Source organism: Cryptosporidium parvum, chromosome 3 (assembly GCF_000165345.1).
Source record: "Cryptosporidium parvum Iowa II chromosome 3, whole genome shotgun sequence".
Taxonomy (NCBI): Eukaryota; Apicomplexa; class Conoidasida; order Eucoccidiorida; family Cryptosporidiidae; genus Cryptosporidium; species Cryptosporidium parvum.
The window spans coordinates 594,153-617,845 of NC_006982.1; the positions used below are offsets into that span (position 1 = coordinate 594,153).

The window sequence follows — 23,693 nt, forward strand, 5'->3', positions numbered from 1 at the left end:
TCGAACTAGTTAGATTTCTGTTTTAAAATTATTTATTCAAAAGTTTCATTTGAAAATAATAATGACGCAGCTAATTCAGTATTTCCATTTGTAGCTCTTAATGCATTAATTACCTGGCTTTCAGAAAACCCTAGTGATAAAAGTTGAAGTTTTTTCCCCTGTTCAAAGCATTGATCATATTCATTATTTGAATTTATTTGACTAATTTCACTATTTATTTCGGATTCAGATAAGAATTGTACCTTTTCATCTCCAATAATTAGTGCATTTTGATGCAAGTCAATACAACATTGATACCTTTTAAGTAAATCCAATCCAAATAGGAAATCCACATGACTTTCTTCAAGTACTGTTATTGAGAATGGAAAGAAGGAATTTCCAATTTTCATTTGAGCAACGTGTATTTTACCAACAATTTTACTTGTGCCCACACCTTGTGCAATTCCACTAAACCTATAGTCTATTAACCTCACGAGGTTGCACTTTTCTGCACATTTTTTAGACATAATTGTTGTTTGCGCACCACTATCAACAAACGCTTTAATTGAGATTCCATTAACTTCTGCATTTATATATAGCATGTGAACTTGCGTAAAACTTTCTGGTAAATGGTCTTGCGCCAAAATTAAATTTTCTTCAACATTTTGTTTTCTTACTTGCTCTTCAATTAACCTTTGATATTCTGGGCTTAAAGGGTCCAAATTATACAAATTTGAGCTTGAATTTGAACTAGAAGAAATAGAGTTCAGATTTCCGGAAAAGTAGTCATTTTTTATTAGTTCTGTAAAACTTTTAATATCATCTTTATCAATTGAATCTCTATATTTACTTGATTTTGAGTAGTATACTGATTTTAATGATTGATCTTCTTTAATTTTTGTGAAAAGCTCTTTTGAAAGCAATTGAATCAGATTTTCACGGTCATTCAAAGAAAAATTAGAATTTTCAAAGGTATTTTTATTGGTTTTTTCTGATAATACAAATATTGAGCCTTCATTTACAATATCAGATAATACGAATCCATCATTTTTCAAAATTTTACCTTCAATTGAGAGCTCGTAATTCTTAAAACTATCTAAGTTAAGTTCAATTTCAATAAGCGATTTTAAAACCTCAACAGTAGTTTCTTCATGGATTTCAACTGAGATGAGCTCTCCTGTTACGCTATAGAAAATATTCACTTTCATTTTATTTATTTACAAATCTTCGATGGCGGGCATGCAACGCACTCGAGCTGTTATTTGCACACTTAAAATCAAAGTGGCAAAGAAAAAAACCTAGTGGGAAGTTAAGTTCAATAAAAAGTAATTGATCAGAGCAAGTATAGCAATCTAAAATAAATACAATTTTAAGCTATTAAAATATTATGCGTACGATAACCGATCTTTTTCAAAATAAATCCTACTCGGCGCTTGCAAGGTCATCTATGTATTTCTCGACACGCTCGTTGAGCAAATTTATTTGTTTTTCAGGAACTATAGAAAATTGGAAATCCGATCCAGGGCCAATGAAAGCCATTTCTAGTTCAAGGTTTTTTGATGCTCCTTCCTCTCTAGATTGTATTATCACTCTTGCAGCCTCGTATAACGCGTCTTCCTCGGATAAATTTTTCTCCATTAGTTTTTCTAGGTCAGTTCTTGCAAACTGTCTACCTTTACCAACCGCCATTGCGCAGTATTTATAGCATGAGCCGGATGGATGAATACAATATAGCTCAACACCTCTATCCTGGTCAAGCCCCCCCAGGAGTATTGAACAACCGAACGGTCGAACGGAACCATAAAGAGTAAAGTTATGCATATACATTGCAATTCTCTCTGCTAACACGCGTATTGGTATAGGATTCCCATAGATTTTTTGATAATTTAACGACTCTGAACGTGCTATTGAAACGATCTTGTTCGAATCCGTAACAAATCCAGCAACACAACAACCAATCTGATTATCTATCGCAAAAACTCTTCTGTTAGTACCTGCTACCATCATTTTGCTAGCAACATATTTGTCTACAGCAAAAACAATACCAGAGTTGTAAATCATTGCAATAGTTGTTCCACTATTGTCAACAGCTTTGTTTGCATATTCGACTTGGAAGACACGACCATCAGGAGAAAAGGTAGAAACTGATGAGTCATATCCAGATCCTACACTAGTCATACTTGACAACACAATTCAAGAGCAAGATCAATTTCTTTTCGTAAATATTATTTCGATAAAGTTACGAGAATTTTATCAGTTTAAAAACTATCCCCACAATGATTCAAAGTAACTAAGTAGCGGGTAGTGTTAGCTTGAATATGATTGTTCACTATCCCCTCGTAATTGCTTCTAATTTGGTAACAAGTATGACTTATAAATTAACGAAATTGATAAATTAGAATAGTATTACTCATATTTTTGAATAGATTTAATTCAAATCATTTTGATTAATATTTCACAAAACTTTTTTAGTGATGCGAATTTATAAACTAAAATATTTCGAATTCTAATATTAATAGTTGATTAAACTATATATAATAATAATAATAATAATAATAATAATAATAATAATAATAATAATAATAGTAATAATAATAATAGTAATAATAAACATTTATATTGCATAATTTTGACTGGAATATTACTTCATGTATTTGAGTTCATTAAGGTTGTGGGGCATGAAAGTTGGCTTGCTTCCCCTCATAATCTGATTAGCATTTATTTAATCAATAATTCAAGAAAAGTTGCTATTAAAGAAATAAATATGTCAGAGTAAGTCGACTAATAATATCTAAATTAATGATTTCATCTATTTAAACTTTCAATTAGCTGCTTTATGCCAATCAGAGAAGTAAATGTGAACAGGCAAACTATTTCAATTAAGGGCCGTATCATTCAGAAAAGTTCACTCCAGATTTTAAAGAGTGGGTTACGGTTTTTTCATCTTGACATAATAGACAAAGATAATGATGTTATTAGAGTTAAGTTTTGGCGTCAAAAGGCAGAAGAGTATCATAATATTTTACAACATGGCTCAGTATATATTTTAAAATGCACAGGAAACGATGTTGTTGTTTCGAATACTAAGTTTAATGACACTTCAAATCCGTATGAAATTAACTTTTCTGATAGATGTTTTGTTAGAAAAGTTGAGAACGATGATGATTCAATTGGCAAGGCACCAAAATATGTTTTTACAACTGTTAAGGATATTAGAGAAATACCAGTTCCTTCAATTGTTGATCTGATCGGAATAGTCAGACATTTCAGCCCTTCCACAAAAGTGATTTCAAGAAAGAACAATGATGAGGTTTCCAGAAGGACAATTTCAGTAGTAGATAAAACAGGCTTTCTTATAAACATCACATTATGGGGAGAATTAGCGGAAGTTAGCGATGAAAAATTTTTGGGGAATCCAGTGGTTGCATTGAAGAGCATACAGATAAGGGAATATCAGGGTAGACAAGGATCCACATTAAATGGGAGAAGCAATATGGAATTTTCCATAGATGATGGGAAAATGGAAGAGTTGAGAGACTGGTATGATAGTATTGGGAGTTCTATAAAGTTTGAATCTATAAGCAATATATCTTCGAATGAATCACCAAATAATTTCAGAGTTAACGATAAATTATACTCGGGAAGGACTCTCAAAGATATTAGGAATCGGATGGAAGATAACGAGTTTTCGTCAACTCCGTCGTTTCAGGTAATTGCAAGAATTTCGAAGATTGGCTCAATAAACGTAAATCAACAAGTTTCTGGAGATAAAGGCGGCTCGTTGACATACGATGCATGTCCAATATGTAAAAAGAAAGTTCTCTTTTCCACTTCTTATTGTGAGAAGTGTGACGAATCTGTAGTTCCTGAGACTAAGTTCCTATTTCCTGTTACAATTGAAGACCATACATGTTCTTTAACCGTTCAATGTTTTCATGAAATTGGCTCAACATTTATTAAAGAATTGAGTGCTTCAGCCTGCAAAGAGATGGAACAAAATAACGACAAAAAGTTAAACTTCATCCTTAATCTACAATGTATGTGGAGACATTACAATCTCAAAATTCAATTGAAGGCTGAAGAGTACAATAATCAGAAAAAAACTAGGGCAATAATTCAGTCAGCTGAGCCAATTGATCTTAATCAAATTTCCTATTTAATGCTAGAATCGATCAGCCAATCAATATTAGGTAAAACTAACAAAAGATCTTTGTTTGAAGATAACATTAACACAAACAAAAGAATTTCGGTTGGCTAGTTAATTAAAAAATATTCCATAGAATTCCAATAGGATAGCTATAATTACTTGAATGTTAGTTTAATTCCTACACAGCTGCTAGAAACTATCTTCTTGAATAAATTGTTGCGTGTTGGCGCGTATTGTTGCTTTCAATTGGATTCATTATGTTACATTGAGATCAATATCTACTTTAGCACGCACGAAATAATTTAAAGTTTTGGGAATCATGTCAATTTCAAAAAGAATACAAAAAGAAACTATGAATCTCGCAAATGATCCGTCGCCTGGAATAAATGCAGAACCTGATGAAGACAATTATAGATATTTCAAAATTATGATGATGGGCCCTGAGGGCACACCTTATGAAGGTGGAAGCTACAAGCTTGAACTTTTTTTGCCAGAGCATTACCCTATGGAACCCCCAAAAGTTAGGTTTCTAACAAAAATTTACCATCCAAATATTGACAAACTTGGAAGAATTTGTCTAGATATTTTGAAAGATAAATGGAGTCCAGCCTTGCAAATTAGAACAGTATTGCTAAGTATACAAGCATTACTAAGCTCTCCAGAACCTAATGATCCTTTAGACACCGTAGTTGCAGATCACTTCAAAAATAATTTACTGGACGCAGAGTCAACGGCCAGAGAATGGAATAGACTTTATGCCAAAGGATCATAAAGTTATTAACAAAAGGCAACACAAAAGGCAAATTAGCACAGATGCATTCAACATCCACACTTTTCTAGTATTTTGGATCTCTAGAATTGAGTTCTGTTAGATTAAACCTTTTGATCAAACTTTTACAGACCAGATTTAGTAAATGCAACACTAGAAAGTTAAATTTTTCAAAGTTGTCTGTTGGCCTAACATGAGTTCAACCTATATGGCCACGGGTATTTTGCAAATAGACACCGTGATAAATCTACACTATTTTAATAGAACAAAATCAATCTAAAGCTTTTTCTCTTCTCTTTTGATGAGTTCACGAAGTTCCCCCAATAATTGTGACTCTTTTAACATTCTTTGTTTCTCGTTTTGAAGAGCTATATTTCTTCTTTCTTCTACCGTATAAACTTGGTTCTCCTTTCTAATTCTTACAGCTGTCATTCTCTTGTGCATACTTCCGCTCATTACATATCCTACCTTCTCAAACGATTCTATTTGTTCTCCTGTTAATCCAACTTCACCTCTTCTTGGTATTCTTTTTCCTGCTTGGACGAATTGTGCCATAGCTTCACCTTCGCCATAAAGAAGAGCTGCCCCATAATTTAGGTTTTGATTGATTGCTGTTTTTTTAATATCAGATGGACTTGGACCGAACAAATGATCATCTTCAATCTTTTCTTCATTATCACAGCCAATGTCACTATTTGGACTCATTGAGGCAGTATCCTCGCTTAAAGATAAGTCTCTTTCAAAAGAAGGCCTTCTTTTATCTTTAAAATACCCAATAATGTTCTCTACGCTTGAAATATCCTTATCTTGCTCTCCATTTAAGGATACTTCTTCATTCCATAAGTTTTTGATTTTTTTTCTCATATCTCTTCTCCTTTTAGTGCGTTCATGTAACCATGAGATTAGCTTTTCCATACTGGACCATTGTGAACAAAATGTATAAATAAGTTGAATATGCACTAATAATTTTATCGGATAATTTTTGTTTCAAAAAAACTTATATTTACCCTCAAAATATTGCCGGTAATTACAGATGGAAACCCACAGAAATTATTTGAGGAATATTTTTTGACAAAAATAAATAACACTGTAATTGAGTTTTTCGTGATAATGGAGAAAAGATTTGATCTGAGATACTGTGAAAAATTTCCAAATGATTCACTATTAAACGGATTTGCTCCAAGAGATCTTGGTACAAAACCAAAATGCTTGCCACAGCAGATTCAAGAAACTGTAAGTTGGGAACAATAACTTTTCGAATATTGAATAATGCCATTTCTCTTAGGGGTTCATTCGGACATTAGAAAATGAGTTGAATATGCTTAGTGCTATACAAGGTTATCACTCAGCTGCAAAATCAAGAATGGAACAGGATTTAGTTTCGAAGGTTCAAAGACATCCAGGAATTCCAAGCTCTCACTTGAGCCTTGATCTACTAATGAATATGGATGACAAGATCGAAATAAGCGATATTCTAGGCACGGAGAAACCTATCAATCCATTGGGCAAGAAGACAATCAGCGACACATTAGAGTCAATATTCAATATCAATAGTTAAACATAGGCTCTCTCTACAACATTAAAAATATCTAATTTAGCAACAGAGAAACCCGGATATTACTAAGGACTAGATGCAATCTAACTCGTCGGTAGTTATTCAATTACTCTGCCTCTTCTCTCTGCTTCCTCAAACGTGCAATCGTCGATCTAGCAGTAACTGCTGCCGCAGTGCTTAGCTGCCATGCACCTCCTGCCAAGACCTTTCTGCAACCCTTGCATTCCCAAATTCCACAGGCAGTTCTCTTTGTCGCTGTTTTTCCACAGAATGGACAAACATATGTCTCACGTTGTAGGATCTCAGTCTTCTTCACTTGCTTACGTAGAGAAGCACCATATCTAGTGCCAAATTTACCAACAATACCAACCTACAATAAAAAGGAAATGAGAAAATATGAAGGATCCATAATGATAGGGGTCGAGATCGAAGAGTAAGATATGGGTTCTGAATGTCGAACATTTAGTTCAATAGAGGGATACTAAGAAGTTTACTCATAAGATCGTCATCCTCCTGCTCAAATGTAACTTACCTTCTTAGTTCTTCTACCCATTTTCTTTTAATCACTTGAAACTAAAGTTAGTGCTCTGAAACGCTTCGTTTATTAAATCCCTATGAGACGGTTTATTTTAGCGCGTTGTCTCGATTTATACGCGGTAAATGCACGTATTTTAGCATTGGAATATTACTTTGCAAAAATATTTAACAGGAGTCAAAACAATAAAAAACTGTAAAAAAGAATGAATTCTGAACTAATTAGTAGGAATATTGCTTGTACAACAAAATTATCTCAATTTAAGCTTAGATTTCCCACCTTAAGCGAATGTCAGAGCGCCATCTTAGTAATAGATACCAGCCTATTTGTACGTATTTCATAAAACTAAAAATCAAATTAGAGTTTTATTTTTAAAATATTTTCCTTGAGATTTCACGTTAGGGCTGAATAGACTTAATCATGTAATGCGCAACTCACCGCCTAATAATACACACATAGATGTCGCATGTAATAAATCTTTTTTTCCCTCTTTCCTACGAAACATTTCTCTTGGCTAATTTTTTTCAACTTTATAGCAATACATAATTGTAGTCATGTCTGAATTGGAAGCCCTGAGCAACCAAAGTACTGAGCGTGGAGTTGTTCAAGAGAACTCCACAGAAAAGATGGATGCAGCAGAAAATCCAAACGAAATTTCAGTAGATAACAATGCCGCCATTGAGCTATTAAATGTTAATTTGCAGGACATGTTCGCCAACTCCTTCATTGGTGCTAACGTTGTTAATGCCACAAGAATGCAAGAGACTATTGGCGAATCTTGGCCATTTGACCAATATCAGGCAACCGGCTTGTTGCCAGTAGATTATGCGTACTGGCTTACGCCTTATAATACTTCAATAGGCCCAACTGCATTTGTTATGATGCAGGCCACAGCAACATTCCCAGATGGCACTCAGATGGATGCACAACAAGCGAGAGCACGAAGAAGACGCCATGTATTTGGTGTGTGTTGTTAATTACTAGGCATAGATTTATGAAAATATCATTAGAGAAAATAAGTTTAAAACATTGGATGTATAATTTCTATTAAGCTATAATATATTACTATTTCAAGTAGCACATTTAATATTGTAAACGCTAGTTTACCAAGCATTTTTTGCAGTTTTGAATAATTATCTCAACTGCAATCTTGAATTCCTTCAGTAGTACATGCTGTTTCGTCTCTAGGCTAACCTTTTGAGATATTTTCTTAATACATTCAAATATTTCATTTTTATTTTCTATTGACTTATTTTGATTTAATAGTCTTACAATGTTACTTTCATGTAGAATGTGTTCAATTAATTCTGAAATCAATATAAATTGGTGAGGGCCGCACTTGCCCATATTCTTGCTAATATATTTTAGCAATTTAATAGTTTTTTCGTATTCATTCTCCCTTGCAATCAAATGCAGAGCTCCTCTTGATGAAAGTAATTTTAAGAGTGAAATAAAATGCGGCCAGCTCATTTTGAGAGCGATTTCTAATGCCTTTTTATAAGAATATGATCGTAATAACCTGTCAAGTTTTGTTTGACGCTTCTTGCAATTTTTAATCTCTATGTCCATAGCATTCGCAGAAGCCGCTCTACCTCTTTTATAATATCTTATCGTACCTGTTCTATATCCCTTTCTTAAGTTATTAATATCTTCATTAGCAACGTCCCTAGTTGACTCTTTAATTTCTGAAAAAACTTTTTTTCTTATACTCCAATTACCATCTTCAAGAGCAATTGCAATATACGATGAGCAATTTGATGTTGCAACTTTTACTATTCCTTTATTATAATTAAAAGATCGAATGAATTCAAATGTTTTAGAGTCATAAATGCATACATTATGGTCCAAACATCCAACAGCAAATATATTCTCATTAGAGGAAATTGTTGTAATTGTTCGAGCAAAGTTTGCGATGCTGTGAATACATTCAAATTCAGTTTTTTCCAGATCCCAAATTTTAATACAAGTACCTCCACAAGAAATTAACTTATTTCCATTAATAATATCAATACATTCTACAGGAAAATTATGCTTCAAGATTTTCATAACCTTTAGTTGGTATTTATTTGGTAAAGCATTACTTGCAGCATAATTTTCAGCTTGTTTGAGTTCTGAATAACACCAAATTTTGATATTAAAGTCATAGCTACAAGTTGCAAAATAAATATTTAAAGTATCTGTTGTGCTTGAATCATGGTTAGGATAATTAAACAATTTATTTTCAAGTGGTAATATACATCTGATCACATCATTGTGCGCAGGAGCTGTAAAAACAATTTCACCAGAGGAAACCTCTAAAATTGAGACTTTACCTGTCAATGTTCCAGAAATTATTTTGCTTTTGTCACATGAAAACGCAATCGACGAGAGTTGTTCACTACTCTTTTCAAACCTGCGGACAACAGTCATAGTTTCAGTATCTAGCGCGATACATTCATTATTTTCCATTGAAATTCCACAAAGTCTACCATCATTTCTTAGAGTAGTTGCAGTAATTAAATTCTTTGAGTTAAATGAGGTAAGCTTACTTGAATTTTCTTCATTTACTTTTATGGGGCTTACTGTTTTTAGTTTATTTCCTGTAGTAATTAAGAGAGAGATTTCTCCATTAAAAATTCTAAATTCTAAATTTTTAATTGTTTCATTTTCATTCCCACTATTAGAATATAAATACCGATTATTAGATAAGATTTCAGAATATAAGGCTTTTCTTTTTGGCTCGATTTCAATTGGAATATAATCACCCATTTTAAAACAGTTTAATTTCAATGTCAAATTTTACATTTTTTGTCTTTTATTTAAGAGGTTGTGGCGCTCTTAACAAAAAAAATTGGCGCTCAAACTCACACATCTCACACTGCATGTTCGATTATAATCATCAAAGAAATGGCATGAACTTACAAAACATTGTCTCAAAATATTGCAGTAACTTCCATTTTTGTTATAAATATTATATATCTAGAGTAGTATCATGATCATTTACTAGCAAAATGGAATTTACCAAACTTGTTAGTAAACCCAGTTTTAAATTGGATTTGGATAAAATCAACTATAAATTTGAGGCAGGAGATAAAAATAGCAATAGTTGCAAAGCCAACGGTAATAGAGGAAAACATAGCTTGGAATGTGGAAATTCATGCGGCACTGTTTATTTGGAAGATGGTGATAGTCAGATTTTGGAACAATTAAAACGCATAGAGGAGGAGAATATAAGGCTTCGCGAAATAAATGAACAGCTTTCAAGATCACTTTGCATCAGTACAAGATCTATTTCAATAAATAACAGTAATAACTCCTTTCAAATAGACGATTTTTCCAGGCAGTCATCATTTCTTAGTAGTCGAGCATTAACAACTAGATCAATCTCTATGAACCCACAAATAGTAAAAAATTTAAAGATGACGGTAAGCGATATAATTGGAGATAGAACAGAAATAGCACTAAGAGTTATGCTATTAGAAAATGAGTATTTTTTGGGTTTAGAACCAATTCTTGACAGGCAATCTGCAAGAGTTGTACTATCAAAGACTCCTTCCTACTGGAGTATTAAAAAAATACCTCACTTTTGGGAAGGGTTTTCAAACATAATGTCTTCCGTAATTAAAAAAGGGTTCTTAAATACTATAAGCTATTGGTCTTTTCTTAGGGCACCTCCAAGCCCCAAAAAAAATGTAAAAAAATGGGAAGGCATTACGATTAAATACAAAGGGCCACTCAAGGAATTTAGAGGATATTCATTGGCTGGCAATGATGACGGATTGTTTGTATATCTTGAATCAGAAGAGGATGCATATGATAATATATTCTATTGCAACTTTAGGAAGAAGAAGGAAAAATGTACTGAAGATTTTAGAGATTGTACCAATGATCTACGAACAAATGTATTAAATTTGCTACATGCTAATACAAGAAGTTTTATTTGTATAGAACCGAATATAAAAAGTAAGGGTGGAAATATAATGATTAAGTTGTCCGAGTCAAAAAGGAACAAATTGATGTTTGAAGAAATAAGTGCAAGCGAATTACTTGCTAGGCAATTGCTGATATCCGCTGAACAGATTTCCCAAGATTTTGATCTAACAAATAGAAATATTCATCAAGTGACATCTTTCCCATCTTTCAGTAATTATGAGCAAAACTTTCAGAAGACGAGCTCGAATAGATATTCTCCTGAAGAGAGCTTTACGAGTAGAACTGTGGAATTATGCTCCTCTGCAGAGACGCAAAACAAAGATAAACGAGGTTCACTTGCGGACGAATTATCAAGTGAACTTTTAACTCAAAGAAATCAGTCGCTAAGTAATTTTTTTGGTGAGGCAAATCATTCAAAATACACTTTAAGCGATAATATTGGCTTTAAAGAAGAAATACCTAATAAAAACAGCTTGAAAATTATAGATACAAGCCTTGGAGAAAATTCCAAAATTTGTTCGCCAAGAATTCGAGCATCGAATATAATCAACGACCAGTTATCAGGATTGGAGTATCATGAAGTCCCGTTAACTAGAAGGCTAAACGTGGTGTACATTCCATCTACAACTGCTGTATTAGTTCATGACCTTGTTGATAGCGATGAAGAACTAAATAACAATATAGATAGTGGAAAAATAAGCGATGTGGAACAGGAGTATTTCAAGGTTGAATAATGTTCAATTAACTTAATTGACCATTAAAAATAGTCAAGCAATTATTTTTGAGCAAAATTTACCGTTGATCAAAATTTTATTTTGAATACAAAAATTATCTTATATATACTAGCTAAATAATTTTGACTCATTAAGCCAGTTATAAAGAGAAATCAAATCTTGGTTTTCGGTATTTTGAATGGCGTTTTTATCATTAATTATATACTGGAGGAAGTTTTTTAATTGATAAGTAAGGCCTTTTATGGATTTAATAATTCTGATTTTTTTATCCATTATTTTCAATAGACTAGATATTCTTTCAATTTCATATGTAGCTATTGCATTTCTCAGAGATAATTTCAAAACGTAAATCTTCAATGCGTTTATACCTGAAATATTGTCTAAAAATCAAAATAATTAGTGTATAAATTTATGGTAAAACGTACTGGGATTAGTTTCGGCCTCACAAAGGGATTTAATTGAAGAAATTAGTCCCTTCAGAATATTCCGTTTATAATGCATGCAGTTATCACGCATCTTATCTTATTCATCATAACTCAGATAAAAGGGAAACCATTGCGCGATGAGGGGGGGGGGGCACAACGAAACGTATGGAGCTGCGAAATTAAAAAGAAAATTTAATTAAAATTTACAGTATCTACTAGCAATATCCAATATTTTTCTGTAGACTAAATCAATGAAGCAACTTTCTAGATTCGAGGGAATACCATTGTTAGAGTATTCAATTAGTAGCTTTAAAATAAGAAAACCTAAGTCATTTGCGATCCCCTTAGCAACTGACGGTGTGAATCTCTGTTCGATGTAAGACGCAACGTCCTCGATTAGCCTATCAATCCTATCTGGGGAAACTTTAATTGGCACCTTCTTCGAGAATCTAGCCAATAGAGGCCCCAAGTGAAAGTTTAGCATATTAACAACTTCTCTTAAGTTCCATTCGCCGCAGCCTGGAAGAGACAAATGAATGAAGAATCTGTAGGGCTACACAAGTTATTTCAGCTAAAAGACATCGGTGGATTTAAATAACAGCTCAGACAAATGCCTCGATTGTAATCAACACTAGCCATATGGCTAATGCAATTGATACAAGATAACTGGCAAACCCTTCGATAAGCCCGCTATTATATCAAATTCATGCTCGTCATCTGATTTATCATCATTACCAGATAAATCCACGCAAGAAACAACATACCTGAAACATTCTGGTGCAAACAATATTTTTACTTGTAGATGTGCCAAAAATCATTATTTCTGAATGCATCCATTTGTTCGAACGAGATATAATATCAAAAAAAAACATCAATGAAAGAAGCGTATTGTTTTCTTCTAGCAAATACTGATCTATATCTTCAATGACCAATATATATTTACGTTTTCTTGTACAAACATCAATAATTTCTTTCAAGTATCTTTCAAAAAATCCAATAGTTGCGTTGAAAATGTCTGCAGTATGTACGTATTTAATACTATAGTTTAAAGAGTCGGCAATTGAAGAGACGAGAAAGCTCTTACCTAAACGGTGATAAATATTTGTTAAATTAAATACAGGCATCAAATTTAAGGCTCAAATTTTCAACATGAAGAATTAGTGACCTATCATATAGTTATTTTCTCATTTGCCTGACTAAAATAAAACTTACCACAACCCTTGTCACCGAAAACAATAATACCAGACGCTTCATTAAAAACTATAGGAAGTCGAAAGTTCGATATTTCTGAATATGAAATACAGGGGAGCAAAAGATTCTTTATTTTGTGAATTACTTGGCCAAAGCCAGTCATTTGAATTAATCCATTTTTGCATGAACCGCTCTCTCTATCACAGCTAGAATCACAAATTGTACAATTTGAATTACTGACTGATTTATTCAATCTCCTGATAACGAAGTTAAAATAATATAAAAATACATTAAAAAAGTCAGGTATTACACCATTGAGGACTATTGCAACAAATCTACCGCACGAAACAGTGTATGGAATATCATGCAGTTCTTCATTTAAAACGTCAGCGATGCGAACCAGGTCAATCTCATTTACAATGAATTTCAATTCTTCATTGGATAAAGCCATAATATATTTGGAGTGAATGCTAGAAATTTTTTCCATCAGACAATTCAGAGAAATTTCATTTATATCATATCTTTTATAAATTAAGAACCTTAATAAGGAAATTTTATCGATCTGGAGCGAGAAGTTTCTGAAATCTATTTCAAAAAATTCTCCATATCCATACTTAAATATATATCTTATATCCATAGTCTTTGACTGTAAAATCTTATTCGATGTGCCATAGTCATCTGGGTCTATATCCGAAATAAAAAATGAAACAATTGGAATATTTTTGTTATCCCAAATACGGATAAATTTAGAGATCAAATTAAGAATAACTATTTGTTTTGAAACATCACCATAGTAGTTACTATTTGGTCCTGTGTAATATTTATTTGGATTTGCACTTCTAAAACAAACCAATATGGCAGGAGGGGAAAAAGGTCCACTGCATAATGAGTCTCTTAAGCGCACCCCTACTTTTGATATAGACGTTAATTTATTATTCAAATAATAAATCTTCTTGTCAAAACAATCAGTAGTTCTCGTATCAATAAAATATTCATCAATTGATATATTGAAAGTCACGGGATTAAAGGATTTTGAGTTTTCAAAGTAACAAATCTTTGAGAAGCTAGATAACAATTCTCTTGCAAAGTATCTCTTTCCAGATCCACTATTACCTATTAGAATCAAAACTTTCGGAAGTCTGTCAATGAAAAGGTTAATACCCACTTCAGTCGTGTCAATATCACAAAAATTAGTCTCATATCTTTTTAGCAACAATAGATAGAATATCGACCCAATTTTTTCAAAGAAATCATCAAGCAATGGGCCGCCTACAAATGATTCATCCAGTTCCAATCTCCATTTAAAAAGAAAAAAGGAGATCCATCTCAGAGGAATCTCGTCGTACTTGTCCCAATACATAAATCGAACGAAGAGTCAGAAGTCCATACTTGACGAAATTTGAAAACTGTAACAAATCAAACTGCTAGGAGACCTATGTAATAAGTAGAACAAGACATTGTCTACCTGTTGGCGCAAAAAAAAAAAAAATCGTAATTGTAACGAACATATAAGAGAATAAATACGAAGGAAACTAAAAATGTCCGTATTGGCTTTGCGTTCCAAGAAATATATTCATTATTTAATAATGACTTTTATTATTGAAAAACAGCACTGTTAAATATCTATTTAATGTTAACCTCTCAAATTAGATTTAAATTAACATACCTTCCAGAAACTTGAAAACCAGAAAGCTGTTTCAGCGCACTTTTTGCATCCTCAATCTCATCATATACTACAAATGCTGTGCCCTTTGTATCTTCACCTACACCTCTATTTCAGACTCTTCATGAACAAGAAATTTTGTTAGCCTTACCTTCTTATTTGTCTAATTGTTCCATGTCTCCCAAAAATGTCGTAGAGATCGGTAGAAGAGATATCATATGGAAGTTGCCTAAGGTAAATAATAGATGAATTTAAAACAATGCATTTTACATTTCGTACCTTACATATAGAATTCGGCTATTATTAGACATTGAGTAGTTTAAACTAAACAAAATCGGATAATGCCTTAGTAATATATTCTTAATGTTATAAAAGTTACCTTAAATAATACTATTATATTGCCATAGCTTAAAATTAATGTCAATAATAGTAATAGTTCAAATATAGGCGGTGTGTAAGTAGCGCTTTCCTACACACAATTTTACTCGCGCGTGCAACGTAGAAGTTATAATATTGCGGAATGTCGCACCATCGATTTCCTCTAATCCTCATCTAAGGATAATTTCAAGATGAGTGGGTTAGCCAGCTCTCCCTCTATTGGGAAGACAATACTATTTGAGAAGAATAACGATTGGGGGCTTAATTTTGATTTGGGCGAGCTCGAAATATATGAAAATCAGGACTTAAAAACTAGACTAAAGGAATTAATTTCGCCATTCGAAAACACATTTTCTTCTGTATCTACTCTAGAATACTTGCATCCATTTACATTGAAGTTCCGAAGCGAGATTTTGGAAAAGAAATTTGAAAAAAAATTTAGAAAAAGAACAGAAATTGGTATTTTTTGGATTGGATTGCTAACATTATTTTTAATAATCTTGGATATCTTATTAGAAGTTTACAATCAAAAAGTAAATGAAGTTTCTAATAGTTCAGTAACTGCTTATTTTATAATTTGTGGTGTAGTTGCAACATGCTCATTATTTCTAATCATATCATTTTTCGTCAATTTCTTAAATAAACATTTGGAAGTTATATTTACATCAACTACAATAATAACAACAATACTTAATATTACAGCAGGAAATTTATTACTAGATGTCTCACTTTCCCCTAATAATAACTACGATCCTGCTGTCCAGAATTCCAGATCACTTATTGTAATCACAATTTGCTCGATTCTGCATTTTATGTTACCAATTTCTTTTATGAGTATATTAATTTATTCAATAACGAGTATCTCATTCTATATTATATTGGTCCCTTCTATGCTGATGCCTATTCCTAACGAAACTCAATACGTATCCACAACAATTTATCTTTTTGTGTTCTGTTTTGTATGTATTTTGGCTAAAAGAGTTAACGTGAGCTCTTCTAGAAGAGACTTTTTTAACATTAATTTAGTTAAAGCAGAAATGCAAATATTGGAGAATTCTATGAATCAAACACCTAAATCTACAATGATCGAAGGAACATTAGCTAACATCAATAAGGTTCAACTATTTCTTCGCTATTTAAATACTTCCTGCACAAAGGGAATAAATCGTAAAATGTTACATGACGCAATGGTAGACCTGACTTCTGCTCAAGTCACTTTATGTAGGTCAGATGATATTTATGCAGTTGATCCAGTTGCGATTTTCCTACCGCAGTCACTTCAGTCAAATGTGCCGCAAACCCCTAGACAATCTAAGGTTAGAATAATAGGTAGTGGAGATGTAACTCCAAAAGAAAATTGCTCTCCAACTGCTTCTCAAAAGATAAAACAAGAGTTGGGTATATCTTATGATGTTAGAATTCCTATATCTCCTAATTCTCCAAAGTCAATGGGGCAGTTTTTATCTCCAAAGTCGCACGAGAACAAGTCAAGTTATATAAGCGTTGATTCCATATCAGCCAGAAGGAATACAGAATCAAGGGCTACTGTTACATCGATTCCTGGCCCTTCTCGTCGAAGACTCTCAATGATGATTGCTACTGCAGGAGAGAACTCTTCAACACTTATTGATCCGTCCGTTGAAAAGGTGAGAGAGTATATTACTGCAGAATTTACTAAATCGTCTGCATCTAGAAGAGAGGTTTTATATGCTTCTAAAGTTTTTGATGGACCGGCCGCAAACCCAAGCAATACTAATGAAAAGATCAAGACTACATCTCAAAATTTGGATACAAATCATATAGTGGAAAGTATGATTTCCCGTCAAGGACCCTTAGATGAACCTGCAGTTGGTGGAGATATTGAAGATAATTATAGACATCTTTTAAAGAATAAGCGTAAGATAGCTCACTTCGCAACTCATCTAGCTTCAAAACTCATTTCTATTAAAGATCCTTCTGGAACAATCTCATTATTAAGTCAATCATATTTTAATGAAACTAATCCACATAATTTTACGCTACCTGAACTTCCCAAAGGTGTTGGTACAGAACTTCATTCTGATTTAGATAGGGCATTGCAACTTATGAATAACCAGTATTCTTCTAATTGGGATTTGGACATGTGGAGGCTAAACGAATTAACAAAAGGTAATTGCCTTTCAGTGGCAGGACTATATATGCTACACTTGATTGCATTAGAAGAAAAAAACCAGGAATCTGGCTTTGATTCATCTAACTTGCCTAGGGGAATTACTACAGCATATTCTTCTTCAATTACTGCTCCTTCGAAGCTAATTGGCAATATATCCAAATTCAATATATTTTTTCGAGAATTAAATATTAGATACCTCAACAATAAATACCATAACGAATTACACGGCACTAACGTATGCCATCTTGCAATTTGCCTATCAAGAGCGACTGGATTATGGAGCCATTTAGACACTGTAGAGAGGCTTGCCTCAGTTATTGCATCTCTTGGGCATGATGTAGGCCATATTGGTAGAACAAGCAATTTTCTTGTAAATTCAAGACATATGCTTGCAATTAATTATAATGATCGATCTGTCCTTGAAATGTTCCATGCATCCCTAACGTTTCGGATAATCTACTATTATGGAGGCGGAGCTGCTGATTTTTTGCAAAGTTGGGACGCAGAACTCCACAAAGAATTTAGAAGAATAGTTATTGAATTAATATTAGAGACAGATATGCATAGGCATTTTGAATGCGTTTCTAGGTTTAGAGTGAGAAGGCAAGCAGTTGATTGGGACCCATACGGAGATGCTCAAGATAGGCTAATGCTTGCTAGGACATGTTTAAAAGCTGCAGATATCGGACATGGAGCATTGAAATGGAATCAACACTATAAGTGGTGCAGATCTGTTGTAGAAGAATTTTTCCTACAAGGAGATGAGGAGAAAGCATTATCGCTGCCCATTTCTCCAATTTGTGATAGGGAATCTACAGATGTACCAAAGTCGCAGGTTGGATTTTTAAATTTTGTTTGTCTTCCATTGTTCCAAGAATTATGCTATGTAGATGTGGAGGGTGATGTGAGAAGATGTATTGATCGAATTTTGGAAAATATTAATAACTGGGAAGACATAGCTGAGGCAGGCATTCAGTGGGATAGTGAAGATGCATTAACATTTGTTTCAGATGAAAAAGCTGATTTACAATAGACAAGATTATATTATAGAAAAGTTAATGATAGTGCTAGTATTAAGGGTGATAGTAATCCTATCAGCAAATGTTTGAACATTGTTGATTTCAAGCACCTATCATCCCTAAATAAATGAAATAAATTTTCCGTAAAAATTTCATAAAAATTCTTCCCGTTGTAATTACACATATTTTTTTCTATTTTAATTTCCACCCAACTGATCCACTGCAAAATAGGGATACTTTTAATTATTTTATACTGTTTTGAAACCTGGTCAAAACCATCCAATGATAACCTATTACAGAAATTATTTATCTCTGCTGAAAAATATTGTTTATTACGACAAAATATCTCGTTCCCTAAAACGGAGTTCCAAATAGATGCAGAATTTTTCGCTTTGCTAATATCGAAACCAAGATTATAAATAAAATGTTTTGAATTTAAAATATTTGCAATATCTATCAAAAAATATCTTGTCTTCATTGCTATTTTTGATAAAATACATGCATAGTAGTCTCCTTTCTTTTTATAACAACAAAAATTTAATAAAATCACCAGGAAAATTGTCCAGATTATAAATTTTCGAAAAGCTGAAGAATCCATGATAAAAATAATAAATAGAATGATGGGAATAATAAAAACCAAAATGCTGAAATTTTTTGTTGAAAGAATAATTGAGAAGGCAATTAGAAATATTTTATTCATTATCTTAATAGAATTAATAATATCTTTGTATGCGCTACTATTCTTTTGAACATTAAATAGTTTAATGAATATATTAATGCTTGAAGTAACAAAAAATGTGATGAAGAAGACCACAAAAGTTAATGCAATAAACAAGGGCCACAAGTTTGTATATTCGGATTCAGATAAATTGGAGCAATCAAATAAAGAATTACCAATTTTATCAAATAAATGCACAACCAAGAGTATTATTGGAGCAGTTATTGAAATCAAACAAGCTATTAGAATAATTCCAATAAGTAGAATACTGCTTTCTTTTGATATTTGTGCTAATATTCCGATCGAAAATGATATTAACATCAGAATAATTGGGACTAAATAAATACCAAAGTTTAGTGTTGAAAAATATGATGTAAAATAGTATTTGTTACTTGATTGATGCAATTCATCATGAAGGTTACTTTGAATCTTAACAATACCTTCTAAAAATTTATAAATCTCAAATTGTTGAATTGGAAATATTGAAATGAACTCGTTCGCATCATTGCTGTCCTTAAAATGATCCCAAATTTCATTATTCGCTATCGAAAATTCATCAACCAAAGAAAGTGTAAATGAATTGATATTATTTTGCAAAAATCGACTGTGAGGTTTATACGATCCTTTATTAAACGCTTGCCTGAAGCAATTATTTGGCAAATTAATGGTTTTTAAAAGCTTACCTTGCAATTGAATCCCAAAAATTCCTTGTAATTATAGATATAGGAGGATAGGTGAAGCTTGATTCAACTTCCCTAATAACAGAATTGGGGAAATCTTGATTAGTTTGTAGTCCATCCATAGATTCTACTAAAAGTTAGAAATTAACATACATGATTGAATCAACTTACCGATGTCAATAAAGACTCTTGTTGGAGTTAACGATAATATTTCAATACAAATTGCAGTTCGTATTCTACCATTGTATTTTAGCAGTCTTTGGTCAATTGCCAGATCCTTCAGAAATGAGTTAATTCCCATTGAATTTGGAATGTTCGAATCCGTAAAAAGTAGAATTATGTCTTTCGAAGTCCAGTAAATCTTTTCAAAATGTTTGGAAAGAGGAATAATTAAGCCTGCTGCACTACCCAGTTCATCTTTTCCATCTTTATATTTCCATGGAAAGGAAATAGAAATTATTATTACTTCTGAAGAATCGCCTCTTTTTGATGGAACTACAGCTGCAATATACCCGGAACTTAAGAGGTATAAATCTTTATATCTGTATGAAGAGAAGTTTTTATTTTTTATTATATCAATGTCTCCAGAATCATCGCATTCAATGCAGTGAGTGTCCCTTGCGATAGAATTAATTATGCTTTGCGCAACCAATTCAGCGTTACCCGATTTTTGAGAAGTTAGTATCTCTTGGGTTACTTTCTTATATTCAAGTACGATGCTGCGGTCAACTGTAGCCTTATTTACTCCTTCAGAAAACCCACTTTCTTTTACTTGCGTAACTTTATCAAAGCCTGGAAGAGATAAAAGAAATAAAACCCCAATAAGCAACAGAGTTAATCTATAAAGATAAGAATGTAGTTGAATTTGAAAGCTTACGCACTTACCTGATTAATCCAACCGTAGTAAAGCTCATATCCAGCACAGTTGTAATTATTAAGGTATTTTACCCTTTGTATTTGTGCGCGCATGAGAAGCTTACAGTTTATACCTCGTAAAAATTGAAAGTAATGTGGAATTTAATTTATAATAAATGTAATATAGATTTTCACATAACACCAAAGAGACCATTTCTTTTTGGTTGCAACATATTTGCGATATTTTTGTCCGATTATACATAATTATTGTATTAATTTTTTTTTGAAATTTAGAATTTTAACACATCTTGCCCGCAAAACAATTATCTCTTTTACCGCACAAGCAAATTGTCATTTTTGACGAATATTAAATGGCTAAAGGAACATTTCAATGTTTTGGTTTTTCTCCAAAGCTTTTGGAGTCAATAAAGATTATAGGCTATTCTCTTCCAACTCCGATTCAGCGTAAATGTTTTCCGTCTATTTTAGCAGGTAGAGATGTGGTTGCTATGGCAAGAACAGGTTCTGGTAAAACTGCGGGTTTCGTATTGCCTATGATTGAACGATTGGGCTGCTCTCATTCGCAAATTGTTGGAATTAGGGGAGTTATATTGTCTCCAACTAGAGAGCTTGCATTACAGACTTATCGTGTTGTGCGAAAGCTTGCCTGTAAAACGAATTTGGTTGTTTGCGCACTAACAGGTGGCTCATCGCTTGATAGACAGTTTGAATCATTATCTGGAAATCCAGATATTGTAGTTGCAACTCCAGGAAGATTATTCCATCACATTATAGAAGCAGGGCTTTCATTAATAGCTGTCAAAATAATTGTTCTTGATGAGGCAGACCGACTATTTGAAATGGGATTAGCCAGCCAAATTGAGAAAATATTGGAGTCCATCCCAAAGAATAGGCAATGCGTATTAGTATCAGCTACAATGCCTACAGCTCTTGCATCATTTTCTAAAGTTATGTTAAACGAGCCGGAAGTTATTCAAATTGATTCAGATTATATATTAAGTGAAACATTAAAGTTAACATTTCTCTTTGTTAGAGAGGATGAAAAGCTTGCATCCTTACTATACTTGCTTAGAAACACTATTCCTTCTCACGAAAGAGCTATTATTTTTTGCGCAACTAAACATCATGTTGATTATATCGTAAAAATTCTTGAATCAAACAACATTATAGTTAGTTATATTTATGGAAATATGGATCAAGAGGCACGTACAATGCATTTGAACACTTTTAGAAAGAATAAGAGTAGAGCGTTAATAGTAACTGACATTGCTGCAAGAGGCGTGGATATACCAATGATCAAATATGTCATAAATTTTGATTTTCCATTGAGCCCAAAATTATTTGTTCATAGGACTGGAAGAACAGCAAGGGCAGGACAACATGGCAGAGCATTTTCGCTTATTACTTCCAGAGATTTACCATACACGATTGACCTTTGTCTGTTTCTTGGCCTTAAAATGACTACGTTAACAAGTAAACAGACTACAGATTCATCAAATTATAGCTTAAACACAGAAAATAGAGTTGAAGCTGGCATAAGAGACGATGATATTCATGAAGAAGGGATATCTTTTATTAAACCAGCTTCTTTAAATGATTTTCATGGAGAGTCAAGATTAATTTTAGCTGGTTTCCCTGATCTTACACTGGAGATAGAATCTATTGAAAGAGTTCTTACTGAGAATTCTGAAATAGAGAGGTGTAGGAGGTCAATGGAATCTGCGTATTTATTGTACTTGAAAACCAGGACACCATCTTCAAAAGAAAGTTTAAAAAGATCACGGGAACTTTTAGAAAAGTGCGGAGGAGTATCAAAAATATTAATGTCTATTCATCCAGATTTAAATATAGATACCAATGAAACTAATTTAAATATCGTAACTTTTCAAAATCTCGGAGTTATCAGCGACCCTCTTTTGGACCATTTGAAATCATTTAGACCAACTGAGAACAAAACTCACAATAAGTATGGGTGCCTTAACCAAGCTACTGGAAAGATGGTTTTAAAGTCATCAATCAAGATGAAAAAAATTAAAGATATGGGCAACGTTGTAAAATCAATTCTAAGTGAAGATAAATTTGCAATTGGCACCTCTATTTCTGAGAGTCAAAATGGTATTTCAGACGAAATATCTTCAAATAATAATATTTCACAGAATTTTGTGAATAAAAAAAGAAAGCCTAAGAAACAGTGTAATAGAGTTAAAGAATCAGAACATTTCTTTATACCTTATAAAAATAGTGAAGGGGAAGTTTCTAGATCGACTGGATTACAATTAGAGTCATCAAGTTTTGATATTAATCCTGATGAAGAGGGCGAGATGAAAAGACAAAAGTGCGTTAGAAAATGGAACTCTAAAAGGAAAAGGTATGAGCTAATCGATATTTCTAAAAAAAATTCCATCAAAAAGTTTAACGAAAGTGGTATTAAGGTTAAAGGAGAGCTAAAGTGTACGGGGCAATATAAGAAATGGAAGGCAAATACAAATTTAAAGATCCAGAATGTTGGTGAAATCGAGGATACAGAACTTAATAAAACTATTCGTAATAATGGGTTTAAAGATAAATATAATACGAGCGATATTAACTCTTCATTTGACTATTCGAACGTACATGATAAACATAAAGGGATCATTGAGGCTATAAGTAAAGGTATTAAGCTAACTCACAAACAGAAACGTATTGCAAGACGCATTGGAATAATCAAGGAAAAAATTGTTAATAAAAGCAAAAGTTTGCAAAATGAAATAAGAACTCCGCAGCAGATTCTTAAAAAACGAGCAAATGACGTCAAACAAAGAATGAAAAATGATTTAGAATTTAGAAGAAAGCAGCTAGCAAAAAAAAATAAGGAGTTTGCAGAGAAGAATTTTAAAAAAGTTATTCAAAAGGGGAGACCGAACAGGAGTAAAGTTGTGCTAGTTGAAAGGCGTAGATAGTAATTTATACTTTTTTCTAGA

The 23,693-nt window shown here is 32.7% G+C and overlaps 15 protein-coding genes across 15 annotated transcripts; 7 read left to right on the forward strand and 8 right to left on the reverse strand.

The window, feature by feature from the left end:
• Positions 1-32: 32 nt before the first annotated feature.
• On the reverse strand, positions 33-1,187 carry cgd3_2190 (ubiquitin domain containing protein with a UBA domain at the C-terminus; the record flags this gene model as incomplete). The annotated part of the gene is made up of 1 exon (XM_626787.1): positions 33-1,187. The coding sequence occupies one exon, from the start codon at positions 1,185-1,187 to the stop codon at positions 33-35; it is 1,155 nt and encodes a 384-aa protein (XP_626787.1).
• Positions 1,188-1,401: 214 nt separating this feature from the next.
• Positions 1,402-2,157, reverse strand: cgd3_2200 (proteasome subunit alpha type 3, NTN hydrolase fold; the record flags this gene model as incomplete). The annotated part of the gene is made up of 1 exon (XM_626788.1): positions 1,402-2,157. The coding sequence occupies one exon, from the start codon at positions 2,155-2,157 to the stop codon at positions 1,402-1,404; it is 756 nt and encodes a 251-aa protein (XP_626788.1).
• Positions 2,158-2,782: 625 nt separating this feature from the next.
• On the forward strand, positions 2,783-4,237 carry cgd3_2210 (replication protein A1 large subunit; the record flags this gene model as incomplete). Its single annotated transcript, XM_626789.1, has 1 exon — positions 2,783-4,237. A coding segment is annotated over one exon (1,455 nt), but the record flags the coding sequence as incomplete, so codon positions are not given.
• A 208-nt stretch (positions 4,238-4,445) lies between these two features.
• cgd3_2220 (ubiquitin-conjugating enzyme) lies at positions 4,446-4,898 on the forward strand (the record flags this gene model as incomplete). The annotated part of the gene is made up of 1 exon (XM_001388070.1): positions 4,446-4,898. One exon carries the CDS (start codon positions 4,446-4,448, stop codon positions 4,896-4,898), a length of 453 nt encoding a protein of 150 aa, XP_001388107.1.
• Positions 4,899-5,171: 273 nt separating this feature from the next.
• cgd3_2230 (hypothetical protein) lies at positions 5,172-5,810 on the reverse strand (the record flags this gene model as incomplete). Its single annotated transcript, XM_626790.1, has 1 exon — positions 5,172-5,810. The coding sequence occupies one exon, from the start codon at positions 5,808-5,810 to the stop codon at positions 5,172-5,174; it is 639 nt and encodes a 212-aa protein (XP_626790.1).
• Positions 5,811-6,180: 370 nt separating this feature from the next.
• Positions 6,181-6,453, forward strand: cgd3_2240 (conserved hypothetical protein; the record flags this gene model as incomplete). Its single annotated transcript, XM_626791.1, has 1 exon — positions 6,181-6,453. A coding segment is annotated over one exon (273 nt), but the record flags the coding sequence as incomplete, so codon positions are not given.
• A 103-nt stretch (positions 6,454-6,556) lies between these two features.
• Positions 6,557-6,820, reverse strand: cgd3_2250 (60S ribosomal protein L37A; the record flags this gene model as incomplete). Its single annotated transcript, XM_626792.1, has 1 exon — positions 6,557-6,820. A coding segment is annotated over one exon (264 nt), but the record flags the coding sequence as incomplete, so codon positions are not given.
• Positions 6,821-7,539: 719 nt separating this feature from the next.
• Positions 7,540-7,962, forward strand: cgd3_2260 (hypothetical protein; the record flags this gene model as incomplete). The annotated part of the gene is made up of 1 exon (XM_626793.1): positions 7,540-7,962. One exon carries the CDS (start codon positions 7,540-7,542, stop codon positions 7,960-7,962), a length of 423 nt encoding a protein of 140 aa, XP_626793.1.
• A 121-nt stretch (positions 7,963-8,083) lies between these two features.
• On the reverse strand, positions 8,084-9,733 carry cgd3_2270 (WD repeat protein; the record flags this gene model as incomplete). The annotated part of the gene is made up of 1 exon (XM_626794.1): positions 8,084-9,733. One exon carries the CDS (start codon positions 9,731-9,733, stop codon positions 8,084-8,086), a length of 1,650 nt encoding a protein of 549 aa, XP_626794.1.
• Positions 9,734-9,975: 242 nt separating this feature from the next.
• On the forward strand, positions 9,976-11,631 carry cgd3_2280 (hypothetical protein; the record flags this gene model as incomplete). Its single annotated transcript, XM_626795.1, has 1 exon — positions 9,976-11,631. One exon carries the CDS (start codon positions 9,976-9,978, stop codon positions 11,629-11,631), a length of 1,656 nt encoding a protein of 551 aa, XP_626795.1.
• Positions 11,632-12,787: 1,156 nt separating this feature from the next.
• Positions 12,788-13,180, reverse strand: cgd3_2290 (possible domain AAA, ATpase family; the record flags this gene model as incomplete). Its single annotated transcript, XM_626796.1, has 1 exon — positions 12,788-13,180. One exon carries the CDS (start codon positions 13,178-13,180, stop codon positions 12,788-12,790), a length of 393 nt encoding a protein of 130 aa, XP_626796.1.
• Positions 13,181-13,224: 44 nt separating this feature from the next.
• cgd3_2300 (hypothetical protein with transmembrane domain within C- terminus) lies at positions 13,225-14,607 on the reverse strand (the record flags this gene model as incomplete). Its single annotated transcript, XM_626797.1, has 1 exon — positions 13,225-14,607. One exon carries the CDS (start codon positions 14,605-14,607, stop codon positions 13,225-13,227), a length of 1,383 nt encoding a protein of 460 aa, XP_626797.1.
• Positions 14,608-14,900: 293 nt separating this feature from the next.
• cgd3_2310 (hypothetical protein) lies at positions 14,901-15,201 on the reverse strand (the record flags this gene model as incomplete). Its single annotated transcript, XM_001388071.1, has 2 exons — positions 14,901-15,018; positions 15,062-15,201. Coding segments are annotated over 2 exons (258 nt in total), but the record flags the coding sequence as incomplete, so codon positions are not given.
• Positions 15,202-15,479: 278 nt separating this feature from the next.
• cgd3_2320 (cGMP phosphodiesterase A4) lies at positions 15,480-18,473 on the forward strand (the record flags this gene model as incomplete). The annotated part of the gene is made up of 1 exon (XM_001388072.1): positions 15,480-18,473. The coding sequence occupies one exon, from the start codon at positions 15,480-15,482 to the stop codon at positions 18,471-18,473; it is 2,994 nt and encodes a 997-aa protein (XP_001388109.1).
• A 2,610-nt stretch (positions 18,474-21,083) lies between these two features.
• cgd3_2330 (hypothetical protein) lies at positions 21,084-23,672 on the forward strand (the record flags this gene model as incomplete). Its single annotated transcript, XM_001388073.1, has 1 exon — positions 21,084-23,672. The coding sequence occupies one exon, from the start codon at positions 21,084-21,086 to the stop codon at positions 23,670-23,672; it is 2,589 nt and encodes an 862-aa protein (XP_001388110.1).
• Positions 23,673-23,693: the final 21 nt, after the last annotated feature.